We start from the raw sequence: 17,092 nt of genomic DNA on the forward strand, positions 1-17,092 counted from the left end.
GAATCAGTTCAGTAGACTGATGGGTTATACGGCTCATTATACAGACCGTATAATGGACCGTAAAACCATCACAGAGAAGGCTGCTCGCGGGTGAAGTTTTACGATCAATTATACGGACCGTATAATGGACCGTAGAACGGTCACAGCGAAGGGTGCAGGACAGGCTCATTTGACGATCAATTTTACGGACCGTATAATGGTTATACGGACCGTAAAACGTACCGTATAATGGACCCGACAGATCAGTGATGATTTATTAAATAAGAGACCAAGTTCACAAAATCATTTCCACATTTCATCCTTCTCTCTAAAAACATCTCTCTACATTTATTATACAAGTTTTCAAGGATTATAAGCCATCAATAACATTAAACAAGTGAGTCAAGAGTAAGGACCATCAAAGGTTATCTAAAGTCAAGAAATACAAATGGAGAAAAATTAGGATTTTTGTTACACCTCAGAAATTTTCCGTTGGTACGCAAACGAATGAACTAGTGATGAGTAGGAGTGTATGATATCCCATGAGTAAGAAATGACGTTTGATGGCCTTAGGTGAGATTTCAAAGGTATCCGATGTAAGACGAGAAAGTTGGCTAAGATAAGGCAAGAAAGGAGGTGAGCAATTCATGCAATTGGATGTGGATGATTAGAATGAGAAGTCTAAGAAATGTGAAAAGTTGCAGGTTTGCAACTGGCCAGTGGTCGTAAAGTGCAAATACGGACCGTAAAATGGTATACGGTCCGTAAACTGGCAGTCGTATATTGTGTCATGGGTGGCTTTACCGCCATGCCCAATGACCCCTTGGTCGCACCCCATGGCCCCAGTGTCATGGACGACCCCGTGGTCTCGGTCGCACCAAGCGACAAGAATGCCTATTCCAATGTTGCCCCATCGTTTGCTCAGGACCGAGCCCACCAGCCGGCATTGCCCAAAGCGCCCACCAGCAAGCAGCGCCCTCAACGTTCGCCTGCAGTCAGCGCCCAGGTGCCCATGCCAGGCAGCCCGCGCGCAGTGCCCGACCCTCTGCGCCCCAGCGCGCCCGATGCCAGCGCCTGCGCGCGCACGACAGTGCCAGCGCCCCAGCGCCTGCGCACGACAGCCTGCGCCCAAGCGCGCCCGACCGTGCCCGCACCCCGGTGCGCACGGCAGTGCCATGATCCGAAGATGCTGTAATGGACCTGCTCTAGTTTAGGTCACTTTTGATGTAAATATAGAGTAGTTTACTTCCTGTTCTTGTATTATGATTTTCTAGCTTTCTTATGTCTACTCCTGTAACTTGGGTTATTTTTTTTAAAGCATTATTAGGGGGGATATAGTCGGTGAAATCAAAAGCATTCAAATCTTCTGCAAAGGTGTTCTCTCCCCCTCGAACACCCCAACTCTCTTGTAATCAATTCTCTGTTAATACAAGCAAGCAATTTTCGTTTTCAATTCTCTCATTGCAATTGTTGACGACACGGTTTTCCTACACGGCATTGACAGTCTAGTCTAGCGTGTAGAGGGGACCTCAGGTTGGCGGATAGTGATCACACGGACGTTGGATTACTTAGCCTTACGTCGCCCTTCTAAACTTCTAAAGAAGGCGCCGCGTAACAGTTGGTATCAGAGCACAGTTTTGGACTGGCTAGAAAACGAAGGAAAAAGTTTCGACGGATTTTGTCACCAGCCATGGTGAGGACCCAAGGGGAACGTATTACGGACCTCGAAGCAGCTGTCGAGGGACTGAGACAGCTAAATGATACTGTGCCCGCTCTGAGGGCCAGTATGGGTGAAAGGATGGATGACCTGGACCGAAAGACAACGATGGCTAGCAACGACATCGTGCACATGAGTCGTGATTTTGAGGGAACACGACTGATTGTGGAGGAGTTGCGACAAGGAAGGACTGAGGATGCAGCTACCATAGCTGTAATGCAACAAACTATTGATCAGTTGACGGGCCAGCTTAATATCTTCCAAGTGGCCCTAAATGGAGTACTCCGAGGAGGAGGAAATCAGGGTGGGGGCGCTGGGAATCATGTGCCTGCGCCCCAGAAAATCAAGATACCGGAGCCAAAGGCCTACCACGGTGCTCGAAATGCCAAGGAAGTTGAAAATTTCATTTTTGACGTTGAACAATACTTTGAGGCCGTGGGGGAGTTAGAGGAACCAAAGAAGGTAGCAACTGCTACCATGTATTTGCAAGGTGATGCTAAGCTTTGGTGGCGGGTGAAGTTTGAGGCCATCAGGGCCGGGGAAGAAAATCTAACGACATGGGAGGAACTAAAGGCGGCTATCCGCTTGCAATTCTTTCCAGAAAATGTCGAGTACAATGCGCGCAGGAAGCTCAGGGAGCTGCGCCAGACCAAGTCAGTTAGGGATTATGTGCGTGAGTATTCCGCACTCATGCTGAGTATTCGGGACATGAGTGAGAAAGACAAGCTTTTCACGTTCATGGAAGGACTGAAGCCGTATGCCCGCGCAGAGCTGCAAAGGCAACGGGTGGATACAGTGACAAGGGCCATGCAAGCTGCTGAGTGCCTTGTCGACTATCAGGTGGAGCCTCGAAAGGACAAGCCACAACAACCTCCTAGGGGAGGGAATACAAGAGGGGGCCAACACAACAACTATAACAACAACAACAGGGGTGGCCCTAGTAGAAGTGGGGGAGACCGAGGGTCTAACCAATCTAGGGCCTCCTCGTCTGGCAGTGTGAGTGTTGCGTCTCCAAACAAAAATCGTGGGAAAGCGCCCTATGTTCCAAAGGGCGGATGTTTTGAGTGCGGTGGACCGCACATGAGGGTTGATTGTCCTCAGGTTAGAAAGTTGAATGCTGCCCAGCAGAGCCAGGCAGAGGAGGAAATCGAAGAAATAGAGGAAATGGAGGAACCCATGGGTGCCTTCACTCAATTTCTCAATGCCATATGTCAAGAAGAGGGCGAGTCTAGTGCCAGCCTTCGCAAGAAGAAAGATCCTACTCCTGCTGCCACAAAGAAGGCCCCAAAAGAGAAACTCCAACGTTATGTTAGTAAAAGCAAAACTTTGATGTTCGTTGATATGCGAGTGAATGGTAAGCCCGTTAGGGCCATGGTGGACACAGGTGCTACCCACAACTATCTAGCTTCCACTGAGGTGGAGTATTTTGGGCTTGTGGTGGAGAAAGGCCGGGGTCGCGTCAAAGCAATCAACTCCCCCGCCATACCAGTTGGGGGAGCGTCAAAGGGAGTGCCGTTCAAGTTGAGTTCTCTAGAGGGAAAGATGAATATGTCCATTGTCATCATGGACGACTTCAAGCTGATACTGGGATTGGAATTCATGCGGGAAAATTATGTCATCCCGTTTCCATTTGCGGATGCACTGTTGGTGTTGGGAATAAATGGGGCCAAGACTTGCCTCATCCCTGCACTACCAGGAAAGATGAAGGACGGAAACATCTCCGCATTTCAACTGAACAAAGGAGTCAAGAGACAAGAGCACACGTTCTTGGCTACCTTGTGTATGAAGGATATGAAGCGTTCTTCTGGGCCTATGCCTATGGTCGTGAAGAAGCTCCTGAAGGAGTTCGAAGACGTGATGCCACAGGAGCTGCCAAAGCGCTTGCCGCCAAGGAGGAATGTGGATCATGAGATCGAGCTGGTGCCGGGCGCGAAGCCTCCTGCTCGTGCACCTTACAGAATGTCACAACCCGAGCTCACCGAGCTTCGGAGGCAATTGACGGAAATGTTGGACGCAGGGATTATAGTGCCATCAAAATCTCCGTATGGTTCACCAGTGTTGTTCCAGAAGAAGCATGATGGTACCTTAAGGCTCTGTGTTGATTATCGAGCCCTAAACAAGATCACGGTGAAGAACAAGTACCCTATCCCGCTGATGGCGGACCTATTTGACAGGTTGGGTGGTGCCACGGTATTTACAAAAATTGATCTTAAGACAGGGTATTGGCAAGTGAGGATTGCCGAGGGTGATGAACAGAAAACGACCTGCATGACACGATATGGGTCGTTTGACTTCTTGGTCATGCCGTTTGGCTTGACAAATGCTCCTGCCACGTTTTGCACCTTGATGAACCAGGTATTCCGCGAATATATCGACGAATTTGTGGTGGTCTACCTGGATGACATTGTAATCTATAGCAAAACATTGGCGGAACATCTTGGGCACCTGCGGAAGGTGTTGACTCGGCTAAGGGAGCACGAATTATATGTGAAGCTGTCCAAGTGCTCCTTTGCCCAGAAACAGATTGACTTCCTTGGTCACGTCATTGAAGAGGGGCGGATCAAGATGGACCAGCAGAAAATTCGGGCGATTGCGGACTGGCCGCCGCCCAAGGATATTCATGGCTTGAGGTCATTCCTTGGTTTGTGCAATTTCTATCGCCGGTTCGTGAAAGGTTATTCGCTCATTGCTGTGCCGTTGACAGAACTTTTGAAGAAGGTCACGCCGTGGGATTGGTCTCCCAGGCGTCAGGAGGCCTTTGATTTGCTGAAAAGGGCTATGTCTAGCAGCCCAGTCCTGGCCCTTCCTGATATGGCCAGGCCTTTTGAAGTACAGACTGATGCCTCAGACTTCGCCTTGGGTGGGGTGCTGTTGCAAGATGGGCACCCGGTTGCTTATGAGAGCCGGAAACTGAAGGATGCAGAGCGTCGCTATGCTGCCCATGAGAAAGAGCTATTGGCTGTCGTCCATTGTCTACGCCTTTGGAGGCACTACTTGTTGGGGACCCCGTTCGTTGTGAAAACGGACAACACGGCTGTCAGTCATTTCATGACCCAGCCAAAGCTGAACGGGCGACAGGCCAGATGGCAGGAACTTCTCGCAGAGTTCAACTTTAACTTGGAATACAAAAGCGGGAAGACTAACCAGGTTGCTGATGCGCTGAGTCGAAGGGCTGACTTAGCGTCGGTGTGTTTACTCGCCGCCCTTAGGGGAAGCGAAGTTTCCACACCCATAAAAGATCTGATAAGGGAGTGGCTCCCCAAGGACCCTGCTGCTCAACATTTGATTAGCCTCACAGAGCAGGGAAAAACTCGCCAGTTTTATATGGAAAATGGGTTTCTCAGAGTCAAAGGGAACCGTCTTTATGTACCTAAGGGAGGTGACTTGCGGAGGACCCTTCTGAAGGAATGCCACGATACTCTTTGGGCAGGCCATCCGGGAGAGGAAAGGACCATGGCGCTGCTGCGCCGTGCATATTATTGGCCCCAGATGGCCGATGACGTCGCTCAGTATGTGAGGACTTGCTTAGTATGTCAGAAAGACAAGTCCGATCGCTTGACCCAGGCGGGTCTGCTGCAGCCTCTAGCTGTCCCAACAAGGCCTTGGGAAAGTGTCTCGCTAGATTTCATCACTGGCTTGCCCAAGGTCGGAGATCTGACCACCATTTTGGTTGTGGTGGATCGGTTTTCCAAATATGCTACTTTCATTGCGGCCCCTAAATATGTTTCAGCAGAAGAGACGGCTCGACTCTTCTTTGCCCACATTGTTAAATATTGGGGTCTGCCCAGGGATATTGTTAGTGATCGCGATTCTCGCTTCACTAGCAACTTTTGGACCCAGCTCTTCAAGTGCATGGGTTCCAAGTTGAGCCACAGTTCGAGTTTTCATCCCCAATCTGACGGCCAGACGGAACGGTTCAATGGCATGCTGGAGGACTATCTTCGGCACTTTGTGACTGGTTCTCAGAGGAATTGGGTGAAGCTCTTGGATGCTGCTCAGTTGTGTTTCAACGCCCAAAAGAGCTCGAGTACCAACAAGAGCGCTTTTGAAATTGTTACTGGGCAGCAACCACTCCTCCCACATACCGTTGATGCCCCAAATGTGTCTAAATCTCCTAGAGCTGCTAGCTTCTCTAAGGAATGGAAGCAGAACCTAGAGATAGTGCGGAGCTACCTTGAGAAGGCCCAGAAGCGGATGAAGAAACATGCTGATCAAAATCGCCGTTTCGTGGAGTATCAAGTTGGTGACAAAGTGATGGTGAAAATCCCAAAGCGGTACCTATTTGCGGGGACTAACGACCCTCGCCTGTTGCAAAAATATATTGGACCTTTGTCCATTGTGAAACGCATTGGGGAAGTGGCTTACCGTATTGATGTCCCAGCTTGGTGGAAGATCCATCCAGTTTTCCATGTTAGCCTATTGAAACCTTTTCAGGAAGACAAGGAGGATCCCTCAAGGAGCCAGCTCACAATACCCGGTATTCGAGCAAACAACTCATCTGGCAAAAGAACAGTAGAAGCCATACTTGATGATCGGGTGATTCATGCATCACGGAAAGACCACCAAGAGTTCTTGGTAAAATGGAGAGGATGTGATGCTGAGGAGAACACATGGGAAAGGGTGAAAGACTTGAAGGCCTTCCAGGATCTGATTGATGATTATCTTGCAAAGAAGGCTCCGAGGACGTCGCCAAATCAGGTGGGGGAGAATGTCATGGGTGGATTTACCGCCATGCCCAATGACCCCTTGGTCGCACCCCATGGCCCCAGTGTCATGGACGACCCCGTGGTCTCGGTCGCACCAAGCGACAAGAATGCCTATTCCAATGTCGCCCCATCGTTTGCTCAGGACCGAGCCCACCAGCCGGCATTGCCCAAAGCGCCCACCAGCAAGCAGCGCCCTCAACGTTCGCCTGCAGTCAGCGCCCAGGTGCCCATGCCAGGCAGCCCGCGCGCAGTGCCCGACCCTCTGCGCCCCAGCGCGCCCGATGCCAGCGCATGCGCGCGCACGACAGTGCCAGCGCCCCAGCGCCTGCGCACGACAGCCTGCGCCCAAGCGCGCCCGACCGTGCCCGCACCCCGGTGCGCACGGCAGTGCCATGATCCGAAGATGCTGTAATGGACCTGCTCTAGTTTAGGTCACTTTTGATGTAAATATAGAGTAGTTTACTTCCTGTTCTTGTATTATGATTTTCTAGCTTTCTTATGTCTACTCCTGTAACTTGGGTTATTTTTTTTAAAGCATTATTAGGGGGGATATAGTCGGTGAAATCAAAAGCATTCAAATCTTCTGCAAAGGTGTTCTCTCCCCCTCGAACACCCCAACTCTCTTGTAATCAATTCTCTGTTAATACAAGCAAGCAATTTTCGTTTTCAATTCTCTCATTGCAATTGTTGACGACACGGTTTTCCTACACGGCATTGACAGTCTAGTCTAGCGTGTAGAGGGGACCTCAGGTTGGCGGATAGTGATCACACGGACGTTGGATTACTTAGCCTTACGTCGCCCTTCTAAACTTCTAAAGAAGGCGCCGCGTAACAATTGGCATGCAAGACTTCAACTTTCTGCCAGTCGAGGAAATGGTATAATACGACCTGGAATACGGACCGTAAAGTGATTTACGGCCCGTAAACCATGGTCGTAAATCACCATGGTTGCAGTCTAAAGCTTCTGGTTCTGATATGGTTAAATACGCCCATGATGGACGGTCCGTAAACTGTAGGACGGGTCGTAAACTCAGTTTACGACCATTGTTCACTTCAACACAGATTTTACAAGTCATTAAATAAAGGGACCAAGACTTGTTTTATTTCATTTCTACATCACACCACTTCTCTCTAAAACCTCTCTCTACACTTATTATACAAGTTTTCAAGGATAGTTGAGGATCAACAACATAAAAGTAAGTGAATCAAGAGTAAGGAAACCATCAAAGATCATCCAAAGTCAAGAAATCCAAATGGAGATAAACTAGGGTTTTGCTCAAGGTGGAGTATTATCAACCAAAGCTTGTTCCTACAATATCTAAGGTAAGATTCATGATATTTATATGATGTTTAAGGTATTGGAGAGTTGAAATACATGGATTGTAGAAAATATGGTAAAATGGGTTATGAATGATGAATAGTGAATTTTTGAGAAATAGTTTGAATTGAATTATGATTGTTATTGAGTTGTAATATGAATGTGTTATAAACGACGTTAAGATCATGGAATAGACATTGTATATGAATGGATGAGGTCGAAGGTTATAACCATGAACATGGGTGAACTAGGAGTAAATCTGTCTATTTTATTAAAAATCGCGACCGATCGGATATACGCTGGGGAAATCTGAAAGTATTCCCGCAAAAGGGACATACTCTTCTCCTGCGAGTTGAACTACAAGTGTCCTGATTCCCAGAGACCAGGGATATGTAGGCGGGATCAAAACCGGAGAGTCGGTTGCACTCTAACAACCATCCGGAGAAACCTTGGTCACAACACCGGGAATCTCGAGATTTTCCTGCTAAATCACTTGAAAGTCTTTAATTGAGTCAAATTACAGGTGGCCTGAATTCTCGTATAACTCGAGATATATAGGAAACCCAGAAGCCAGGGTCCGGACGCATATGTGAATTGCATGAAATTGAAGGGTGAGATGAATCGGGTCCGTCAAAAAATTAGGGTTAGTCAAATTTCATTGCTCATGGATGGTCCCGCCATCCTCGAACACCAAAGGGGCAGTTATTGACGCCTAATTTTTGACCTCCCGTAATTTATTTTAATTACTCAGAGTCCTTGGATAACAAATGAAATAAATTGTGCATTTTAAAGGGTCTAAATTGCTCAGGACAATATTTCACCTCTTTAAATTGATAAAGAGATTTTTCAGGACATTATCAATTATGTGAAATTAATTGATATTTTATGACATTGATGGAATACTTTATTTGGGTTAACTAAAACCAAAACAATTTTGAATAATTATTTACTTAATTGTTGAATCAAGGAAAAATCATATTAATAAATAAATTATTCTATTTTTGTCCAAGGTAATTTGAGTAATTAAAGAAATTGACCATTTTACCCCCTCAACCTTTGATTCTGTGGGTTTGCATAGTTGTATAATTAATAAATTATTTTGGTAATTGATTTGGTTAATTAGAGGGGTTGTTTTGCAAATTTAGCCTCTTAGTGGCTTTAATTGAGATGACCAAGTCCATGAGCAAATCAATTAAGGTCATTAGCGCAAATTAGCCTTAATTGGTTAATCAGTAACAAAATAAGGCTATATTTTAAATAATTAATCAGATTAAGATTAGTGAAGGATATTTTTGCAATTAGCTAGATAAAAGGTTGTAATTGTAACAATCATTTAGTTTTAAAGCCAATTGAGGCTGTATATGTGAAAATGAATTTATTAGTCGTGTTTTAAATTTAACTACATCTTAATTTGACCATGATTTATTTACTACGATCACCAATTGGTTGTTTTGAGTGTTTTCCTATTTTATTAAAATACCCACCTTGCCCCTACATGTATGTATACACTTGATATACGCATTGTATACATATACTATATACAAAAGACCCCCACCCCCACCCCTTCATTTTATTAAATGGCAGAGCCCAGGCCCAACAGCCCAGACCCGGCCCAAGGTGGCATAAAATACTCCCCCGCCTCAACCAAATGACCCCTAAATGGGTCACTCCTTTTTCCTAAGGCTAGGGTTCAAAACCCTAGATGCCACCCTACTCCCTCCTCTACTGCGATGTCCTATCGCCACCTGAGCGTGAACAGAGCTAGGCGTGGTGGAAAAGGCGGAGCATTTATTGCTCTCATCCTTCTTCACGCTTTCTCTTCCACAAAAATCCTGCCAAATTCCCCTTTAAGGTAAAATCTTTGAAATTTCTTAATTTTTCGTCGATTTACAATGGGCGTTAGGTGAAAATGAAGACTTGTGGAAAACTCACAAGTCCCACATCATTTTTGTAAGATTTGAGATAAGTTTTAGGGTTTTATTTTAATAAAACCCTATCCCTCAATGTTAAAACAAGTTGGACAACCCCAAAAGAGGCTTGAATTTTGAGTTTCACTCGAAATCTAGGCCTCACTAGTGATATTTAGACTTTAACAAAAGGGTTGAGTCTTTTTTTAGTTTTAAATTTTTTTTTCTTTTCCATGTCTTGCATTTGGTGTGGCTGAGTTTGATTTTGGAAGCACAAGGTAGGCTCCAAGTCCATTCTTGCTCCGATTACACTCAAAAAAGGTAACAATTTATTATTTTATTGCTTTTATTTAAATTTCTGCCTATATTAATGATAGCTTAGTATGGTTGAGTGTTATATGTGTAGTTAAATGTAGTTTAGTACTAGTAATATGCTTATTTTGATGTTTAAGGAATGATTTTTCTTGGCTTGAATTATGTGAAAGGTTTATCAATCTCATACTTGTTGATGGTTTTCTGATTATGATAGCTTGGCTTAGATAGTGATTATCATGACTTGTTTGAATTGATCTCTGATGATATTGTTTGAATGAGAATGCATTTAGGTAGTTTGAAAGGTATTTTGACACTATTAATTAAAGGTGAATTTAGGATAGCCTTAAGATGATATTTATCTTGTCTAAAATGGCCAGCCAACTAGTAAAACATGCTTATTAAGTGGTGACAATAGCTATGTTTGGTTTAACTCAGTGAAGAGATGCTAGACTCTCAACAAAAAAATAAAAAAAATTAAGAAGGAATTTCTAGGGTTGGCAGATTAACATAAAATATATGTGTTAAAGATTGGTCATGTGTGAGTTTGTCTTGTTTTATCATGTGTGAAATAGTCTATGTGTGTGCTATGTGTAGAGAAATCATCCTTCCCAATACTGATCACTTAAGACTTGAGAATTAAAAAGACAAATGAAGAAGGGAAATAGTGGGAAAGGTTGGTCCAGGTCTCTTTGTGCAACTGTTTGTACTGTTTTGGATGTTGTGCTTTAAATGTCAAAAAATGAATAAGCAGCCATGGCCAAGAAGAAGACTAATGGTGATGTTTAAGATTTTGTAAAAGCTAAATGAGTGGTATTTGATTCTGTCTTGCTTATTATGTATGAGTTAGTCCTAAAGGAGAACATATATGCTTTGAGATACTGTGTGATATAAAAAGAGCAAAATCATTTCATAGTTAGAGCTTTGGATTGAGATTGCCTTTGAACATTAATCTGTGTCATTGCCCGAAGTATTTATGTTGGGTCTATTTTAGTGATCATGCTTGTAACTTGGCCATAAGACCTCTAGAGTTTGGATAGGTTTTAATGAGTCAATTGTGGTAAATTTGTGATAGTGATGAGCTATTTTAAATCTTCCCAAGGTCCTTAGTGCTGTCACTGGGGTATGAGGATGAGATCATAAGAGGGGAAAGGTCTTGGGAGAGATAAACGATAGAGGACTTCTAAAGTTCAGACCTTCAATGAATTGTTGGTGTAATTAATTGATCACTGGGCCATGGACTTTAGGGATAAGGGCTTAGAGACTAGATACATAAGGCATGTATAGGTTAGTGAAGAAAGGGAAGGGTACACACTTGATATACACTTGATATACATATCGTATGTGTATATTAGGGATGCATTAGGTGTATATGAGTAAACATGTCAGTCATGTACAGAGCATATACAAATGGAAAAAGGGGATGGAAATTTCACTTAGGTCTCAACTCTTGATCATATCTCCCTCTAGCAGGAAATTGGGCCTGGCCCAATTCAAACTCAGTTAAAAATAGGCTAGACTTCACCCAGTCCCAAGGGCAGGGGATGAAGAGGGCAGTTCTGTTTTGGTCTTTCTTGTGATTAAATGTTTCCTTTTTTTTTTTGGAGTTATTTTGTTATCTTATGTCATCATATTATGATATCTGTTTGATCCTCCTACTATGGTCTTGAGTTTATTTTCAGTGTTGTTTGTAAAATAAATTGTTTCCACGTGTGGTGATACTTGTGCATAATTATGGGAATTTGATGCATTCTTTGGCAATACTGGTCTGGGGAGTTGAGATGATTTGGGGACAGGTCTTAGCCATTCCTCAATGTCCAGCCATGCCTAGGGTTCATGAAACCCCTTGGAACTTGTGCGGTGTCGGAAATATGGGTGGTGATGACTGTTTTCCTTTTATGTTGTGAAGGTCTCGACCAGTAAAACCAACAGTGTGATCAAATGCCATAATTATGTAACTTGAAAGAGTTTGATACATATGTGCGTAAGTTATACATGTGATAAGTTTAGAAAATTATAAACTAACCGAAGATATCGAGTCCACAAAGATAGAATTAAATAGCTTGGCGCGTAGAAGGCCCAACCATGGGTGAAAATGGCATACTAGGGGATTGGCACGCCCCCTAGTCTTTCTCTCTTCTTTATTTTGTTTCCATTTCCTTCATTTGAGCATTGTGTGTATTTGTACAAAACTTGTAAAAAAACTCATTTAGTGGAATCCTTATTGTCCGATCTAGTTGTCTTAGGATAACGGTACTTATGTCGTTTAGATTGGCTTTAAGTCCCCAAAACTTTTGTTTTCAAAAACTTGGATTTAGCATAACGATTTTGTCAAGACCAAATGGATAATCGGCCAAACTGTTTTAACACGGGCTAACAAGAATAAAAGGAATTTTCAAAATCAAAAGGTTGTAAATGACATTTTTTTTAAGCAAAACCGACTGGTTCTTGAAATAAATCACACACATTTTACAAAATCAAACCAAGTTTTCAGACCCAAACCAAGAATAAGGGTAAATGGTTTTGGACCTGATCCAAATAACAAATTTGGCAAAAGTTTAGGGGCTGAAAATCCTCGCTGACCTCTTCTTTTCAGAAAGATAATAAACCTATAATGGGCCAAGTCCAACCAAATAAATAATAAAAGACTTTTGGGCTGAAGCCCACTTAGACGTAAAAAGGGGTTTGTGACATTAAGCTTTTAAACAAGTTTCACACATGAGTTTATTTTTGCTAAACCCAAGAAATGGATGGACCCTTTTATGGAGAATTATAATTTTGGCTATAAACCCGAGATCAATTTTAGACTTATAAAGGACGTACATTCTTTAATATAAATGTGCTTCAAACCAAAACATTCGTATATACAAGTTTTTAGATAAGGCGCTCCAAACATATTATCTCCAAATGTATTAAATGGGTCGACCCAAACAAAGTATGAGTTAAGTATGGACAAAACTCTGTATTTAAACCATGACAATTTTATATTCTCTAATAAACGACATATATAAAAGGATGACAATTTTTGTACTCTCTTTACAAACAAAATATACTACCCTTATAAAAGGGAGACTATTTCACCTGGATACTGTAAATCCAAATATAAGTACCCTATACATAAAGGGAACCTGTTCAAACTTTTTTTTTTTTTTAAAAAATGATATGCAAGTGACAAAGGTTTTTGCGGGAATAAACACTAAATAAACAGTTCATGCAAATACTCATATATTGGAATTCGAAGGTCAACAGTATAGTACGGATCCTTAATACTGGGGTGCCTAACACCTTACCCAGGGGATCATCAGAACCTTTACCTGAAACTCTGGATTACGAAGATTTTTTCACGGTATTTGAATAAACCCTTCACCCTCAGTTTTCCAAATTTTCAAGATGTCGATTCTTTTAAAACAAAGTCCGAAAGAGCACCAATAAGTTCGTAGTAGCTGATACGCACCCGCGTAACTGCGAACCGTTACAACCCTGAGAAGAAAACTTGGTGTCCCATCTGCATTAAAGTACCTGGTGTCTCAAAAGGAAACTCAGGAGAAAATGTTGACTCCGATGGTGATATCATACTTCGCTCTGTTCGTAATCAGATCTCTAGGGGTATGAAGGAAAACAAAAAAAGGAAATCAAAGGAAATGATAGGAGGAGAAGAAAGTGATACTCAATCTGCCTCACAAAAGAAACGGAGGCCAAGTGCCATTGAGAGACCTGAAATTGAAGTAAGAAAGTAACATCTCCAAATGCAGAAGATTATTTTTGGGATGATAATTGATGTAAACCTAAAAGAAGAGACGGGGATGAAAGAACTATCGGAGATGGTGGAATTTCAAAAGTGGACTCATCTTCTTACTCCACCGGCTCCTTGTGTGTATGGAGCTGAAGTAATGGGACTGTATACAAATCTACTTCATCTTGATGATAGTGCTCTGGCCCTAACAGTGAATATGATAAACTTTGTACTAACAGAAGCAGTACTAGCCGAAGTCTTGGGAGTATCAACCGAAGGGCTGAGGGATATGACCAGAAGAGCTTCTACCTCCTTCAAAAACGTGATTGTCACAGAAGGCAGGTCAGTCCATCCAGGAAAGCTTCTCAAACAGGATCTCGAGCCCAATTGTCAACTGTTTTCGAGTTTGTGGACAAAGTGCTCATACCAAGAAGTGGAAGGGATGACAGTGTCACTTCAGAACATATGGTACTTATGGAAGCTTTGTCAATTATTGAATCGACTAATTAATATTGATCATTGCAGTGAGCACTAGTGAAAATGATCTTGGTCTTCCTTATGGATTCTTTCTGACAAAGATCCTTGGGCATTTTAATGTGCTAACTAGCCCATCCACCTTGAGAACAAAAAAGAATGTGATCTCCATGGCTACTCTGGAAGATTGTGCATGTGCGCCTAAAGGAGCAGGCTCCACTATCTATGTTCTTACCAAAGCCTTGAAGGCAACACATGCAAAAATCAAGCAGATGAAAGATGAGAATGCTCTTCTGAGGGATCAGTTAAAGAACAAAGTGGAAGATCTCAGGAAACAGATGCCCCAAGATCAGGGCGCTTATATTGAGAAAATTGACAATTTTCTTCAAGCCTTGGATCACCCCTAGTAATCAGCTCTTAGCATGTTCCTTTAGTCTATGCTTCCTTCCCTTGTCCTCCCTTGGCTGATGTCTTAACCCCCATGTTCTCTATCTTTCTTGTCTGACTGGCACATTAGTAGTTTACTCTGACATATACTTGTATTGTTTGTACTAATTCGTATTCTTGGGCTTTTATATTTTTATGCACTTTTCCTTGCTTGCTCATGTTGATTCTGCTTGTAATATTCTCTACTTGTACCTCTTACTGGCTGTACTATGGTTGCTTTTCTGATGATGCCAAAAGAGGAAAGAATTAATATTTGTGATGGGATCACTGTGTGTGTTATGAGAAAGAGTACGGTGGTTGTGCTGGAAGACATGCTGTGTTGTGCGAAAGAATACAGTGGATGTGACAGCGGATGTGCTAAAAGATATGCTGTAAAAATGTGTTGCGTTGTTGCTAACATGTTGCAGGTGCTCTAAAAAGAATGGTCTGCTTCGCAGGGGGAATAAGTGGGAAGGTAGTTCTCAGGGAAACATCACTCTATGAGTTTGTCATCATAAAAAAAGTGGGAAATTGATCATTCCATGTGAATTCATGTTTTGATGATTGTCAAACTGTTTCAAAACCAAATAGAGACCTGGTCTGTAATCTTCTCTCTATGCACCTTGCATCATCAATACAGGACAGCTGCAAAGCCGAGCCACTTGCTGCACCCAAGTACAGCAATAAGCTGGCCTATGCTTTAGGTCAAATTGAAGAGTGGTCTCTTGTCACCTCACATGCTCTCACTATATATATACAACATAATGGTAACATATTTAGCAGATGTGGGAACCGAATCTAAATCGTGCAAAGCTGCCGACACAAGTTCTCAAGATCTCTTAAGAACAAAGCTACTTTCAAGCTGAAGAACCAAATCTTGATATGAGTTTAGTCTATGTTCTTTAGGTTGTTGTAAGTCTTTGTTCATGTGCTTTAAATTCTAAACCTACTCTTCCCAAAAAGGAAACTATTTTAGGTATATCAAATTCTTAGTAATTGTTAGGTAGTTTACTTTTCAATCTATTAAGTGGTACCCTCGGCTAGATTTAGCTTAGGTGTATTAGTTGAGTTTGGCTAGAGGTAGTCAACCTTAGTGGTCCTTAGCTAGAGTTAGCTAAGTGGAGTGGCTTGTAATCGAAGTATAACAAGTGTGGAGGGACTACGTGAGTTAGTTCCTAGGTTGCATAAGCATTATTGTAAGGGTGAGGGATTATGGGAGTTAATTCCTAGCTTACGATGGAGTTGTAACCTGAAGTTGCTCGTGTAGTGGAGTTGTAATCCTACTGGGGTAGGTCTTGGTTTTTAATCCCTTGAACAACGAGTTTTCCACGGTAACATCCTGTGTCCTTTACATACTACACTGCATAAGGGAACTGGTATACAACCAGGTCTCTCATATACTGTTTGGTGGACGCATAGCCTATATCACGATTTTTATAAGATAACCAAATATGTGGATACCTTTGTAAGTGACCTTTTTCTAAGACAACAAAAAATGACTACTTTGCACTTTAAAAGACAACCCAAAAAAGTGACTATGTTTGTAAACTAGCCATTCTTTAAAAGTGACACAAAAAATTGCTATTTTGTAAATTGGTCATTTTTTAAAAATTGACATAAAAATGGCTATTTTTGCAAAATTGTATTTCTTGCAAAACGGCCGAAAAGTCAAATTTGTAAAATAGTAACTTTTTTGTCAATTTCAAAAAATGGCCACTTTACAGAAGTAGTCATTTTTGTGTCACTTTTAAAAAATGGCTACTTTTGTCTTAGAAAGGAGACATTGCAAAAATGGTTATTTTAATAGTTTTACAAAGAGGCTATTTTAAAAAAATAGTTACTTTTGCAAAGTAGTTAGTTTTTAAAAGTAACTACATTCACAAAATCACTATTTATGAAAATTGGATACTTTCAAAAAGTTACTATTTTTAAAAAGTATCTACTTTCACAAAATGACTATTTTCTAAAAGTGACTACTTTTGCAAAACTATTATTTTTGAAAAGTAGCTACTTTTCACAAGTAATATTTTTTCAAAGTGGCTACTTTTGTAAAGTTGCTCTTTTTGAAAGTTACTAATTTCACAAAGTGCCTAATTTTGCAAAGTTGAGAGATTTGGGAGGGTAGGAAGATGAGAGGTAGGGGTTGGGGGTAGGTGGTGATAGGGGTAGGGGGTAGGGAAGGTGGTTATAGGGGTGGGAAGGGAGGTATTGGGGGGTAGTGGGGTGGGGGAACTGTAGGGTTGGTTAGGAGGTAGGGTGGGGGAACTGTAGGGTTGGTTAGGAGGTGGGGTGGGGGAACTGTAGGGTTGGGTGGTGTATGGGGGTTGTGTATAAGGTGCAGAGTGGGGGTTCAGGGGTGGTGGGGTATAGAAAGGTCGAGGGGTAGGGGTTGGGGGTGTTGGGTAGGGAGGGAGGAGACAATGAACTTGCAATGTTACTTATGAAACTTATTTTCTCTACTTCCATTAAGGAAGTCATTTTCCTCATTTTCAAGGAACTTATTTCCTAGAGAAAATATTT

General features: G+C 42.4%; 1 protein-coding gene across 1 annotated transcript; it reads left to right on the forward strand.

Annotated features, from left to right (window-relative positions):
- Positions 1 to 1,669: 1,669 nt before the first annotated feature.
- LOC132644174 (uncharacterized) lies at positions 1,670 to 14,553 on the forward strand. The gene is made up of 3 exons (XM_060360753.1): positions 1,670 to 6,625; positions 13,868 to 14,140; positions 14,251 to 14,553. Exons 1-3 carry the CDS (start codon positions 1,670 to 1,672, stop codon positions 14,551 to 14,553), a joined length of 5,532 nt encoding a protein of 1,843 aa, XP_060216736.1.
- The last annotated feature ends 2,539 nt before the right edge of the window (positions 14,554 to 17,092 follow it).

This window comes from Lycium barbarum, chromosome 6, assembly GCF_019175385.1.
Source record: "Lycium barbarum isolate Lr01 chromosome 6, ASM1917538v2, whole genome shotgun sequence".
In the NCBI taxonomy this organism is placed as follows: domain Eukaryota; kingdom Viridiplantae; phylum Streptophyta; class Magnoliopsida; order Solanales; family Solanaceae; genus Lycium; species Lycium barbarum.

Excerpts from the sequence above, each read along its gene's own strand:
- LOC132644174 (XM_060360753.1), top strand. The coding sequence starts at position 1,670 with ATGGTGAGGACCCAAGGGGAACGTATTACGGACCTCGAAGCAGCTGTC. Across the intron at positions 6,626-13,867 it reads CGCCTGCAGTCAGCGCCCAG|TGCTCTGGCCCTAACAGTGA; the intron begins GTGCCCATGCCA and ends TCTTGATGATAG. Across the intron at positions 14,141-14,250 it reads GTGTCACTTCAGAACATATG|ATCCTTGGGCATTTTAATGT; the intron begins GTACTTATGGAA and ends TTTCTGACAAAG.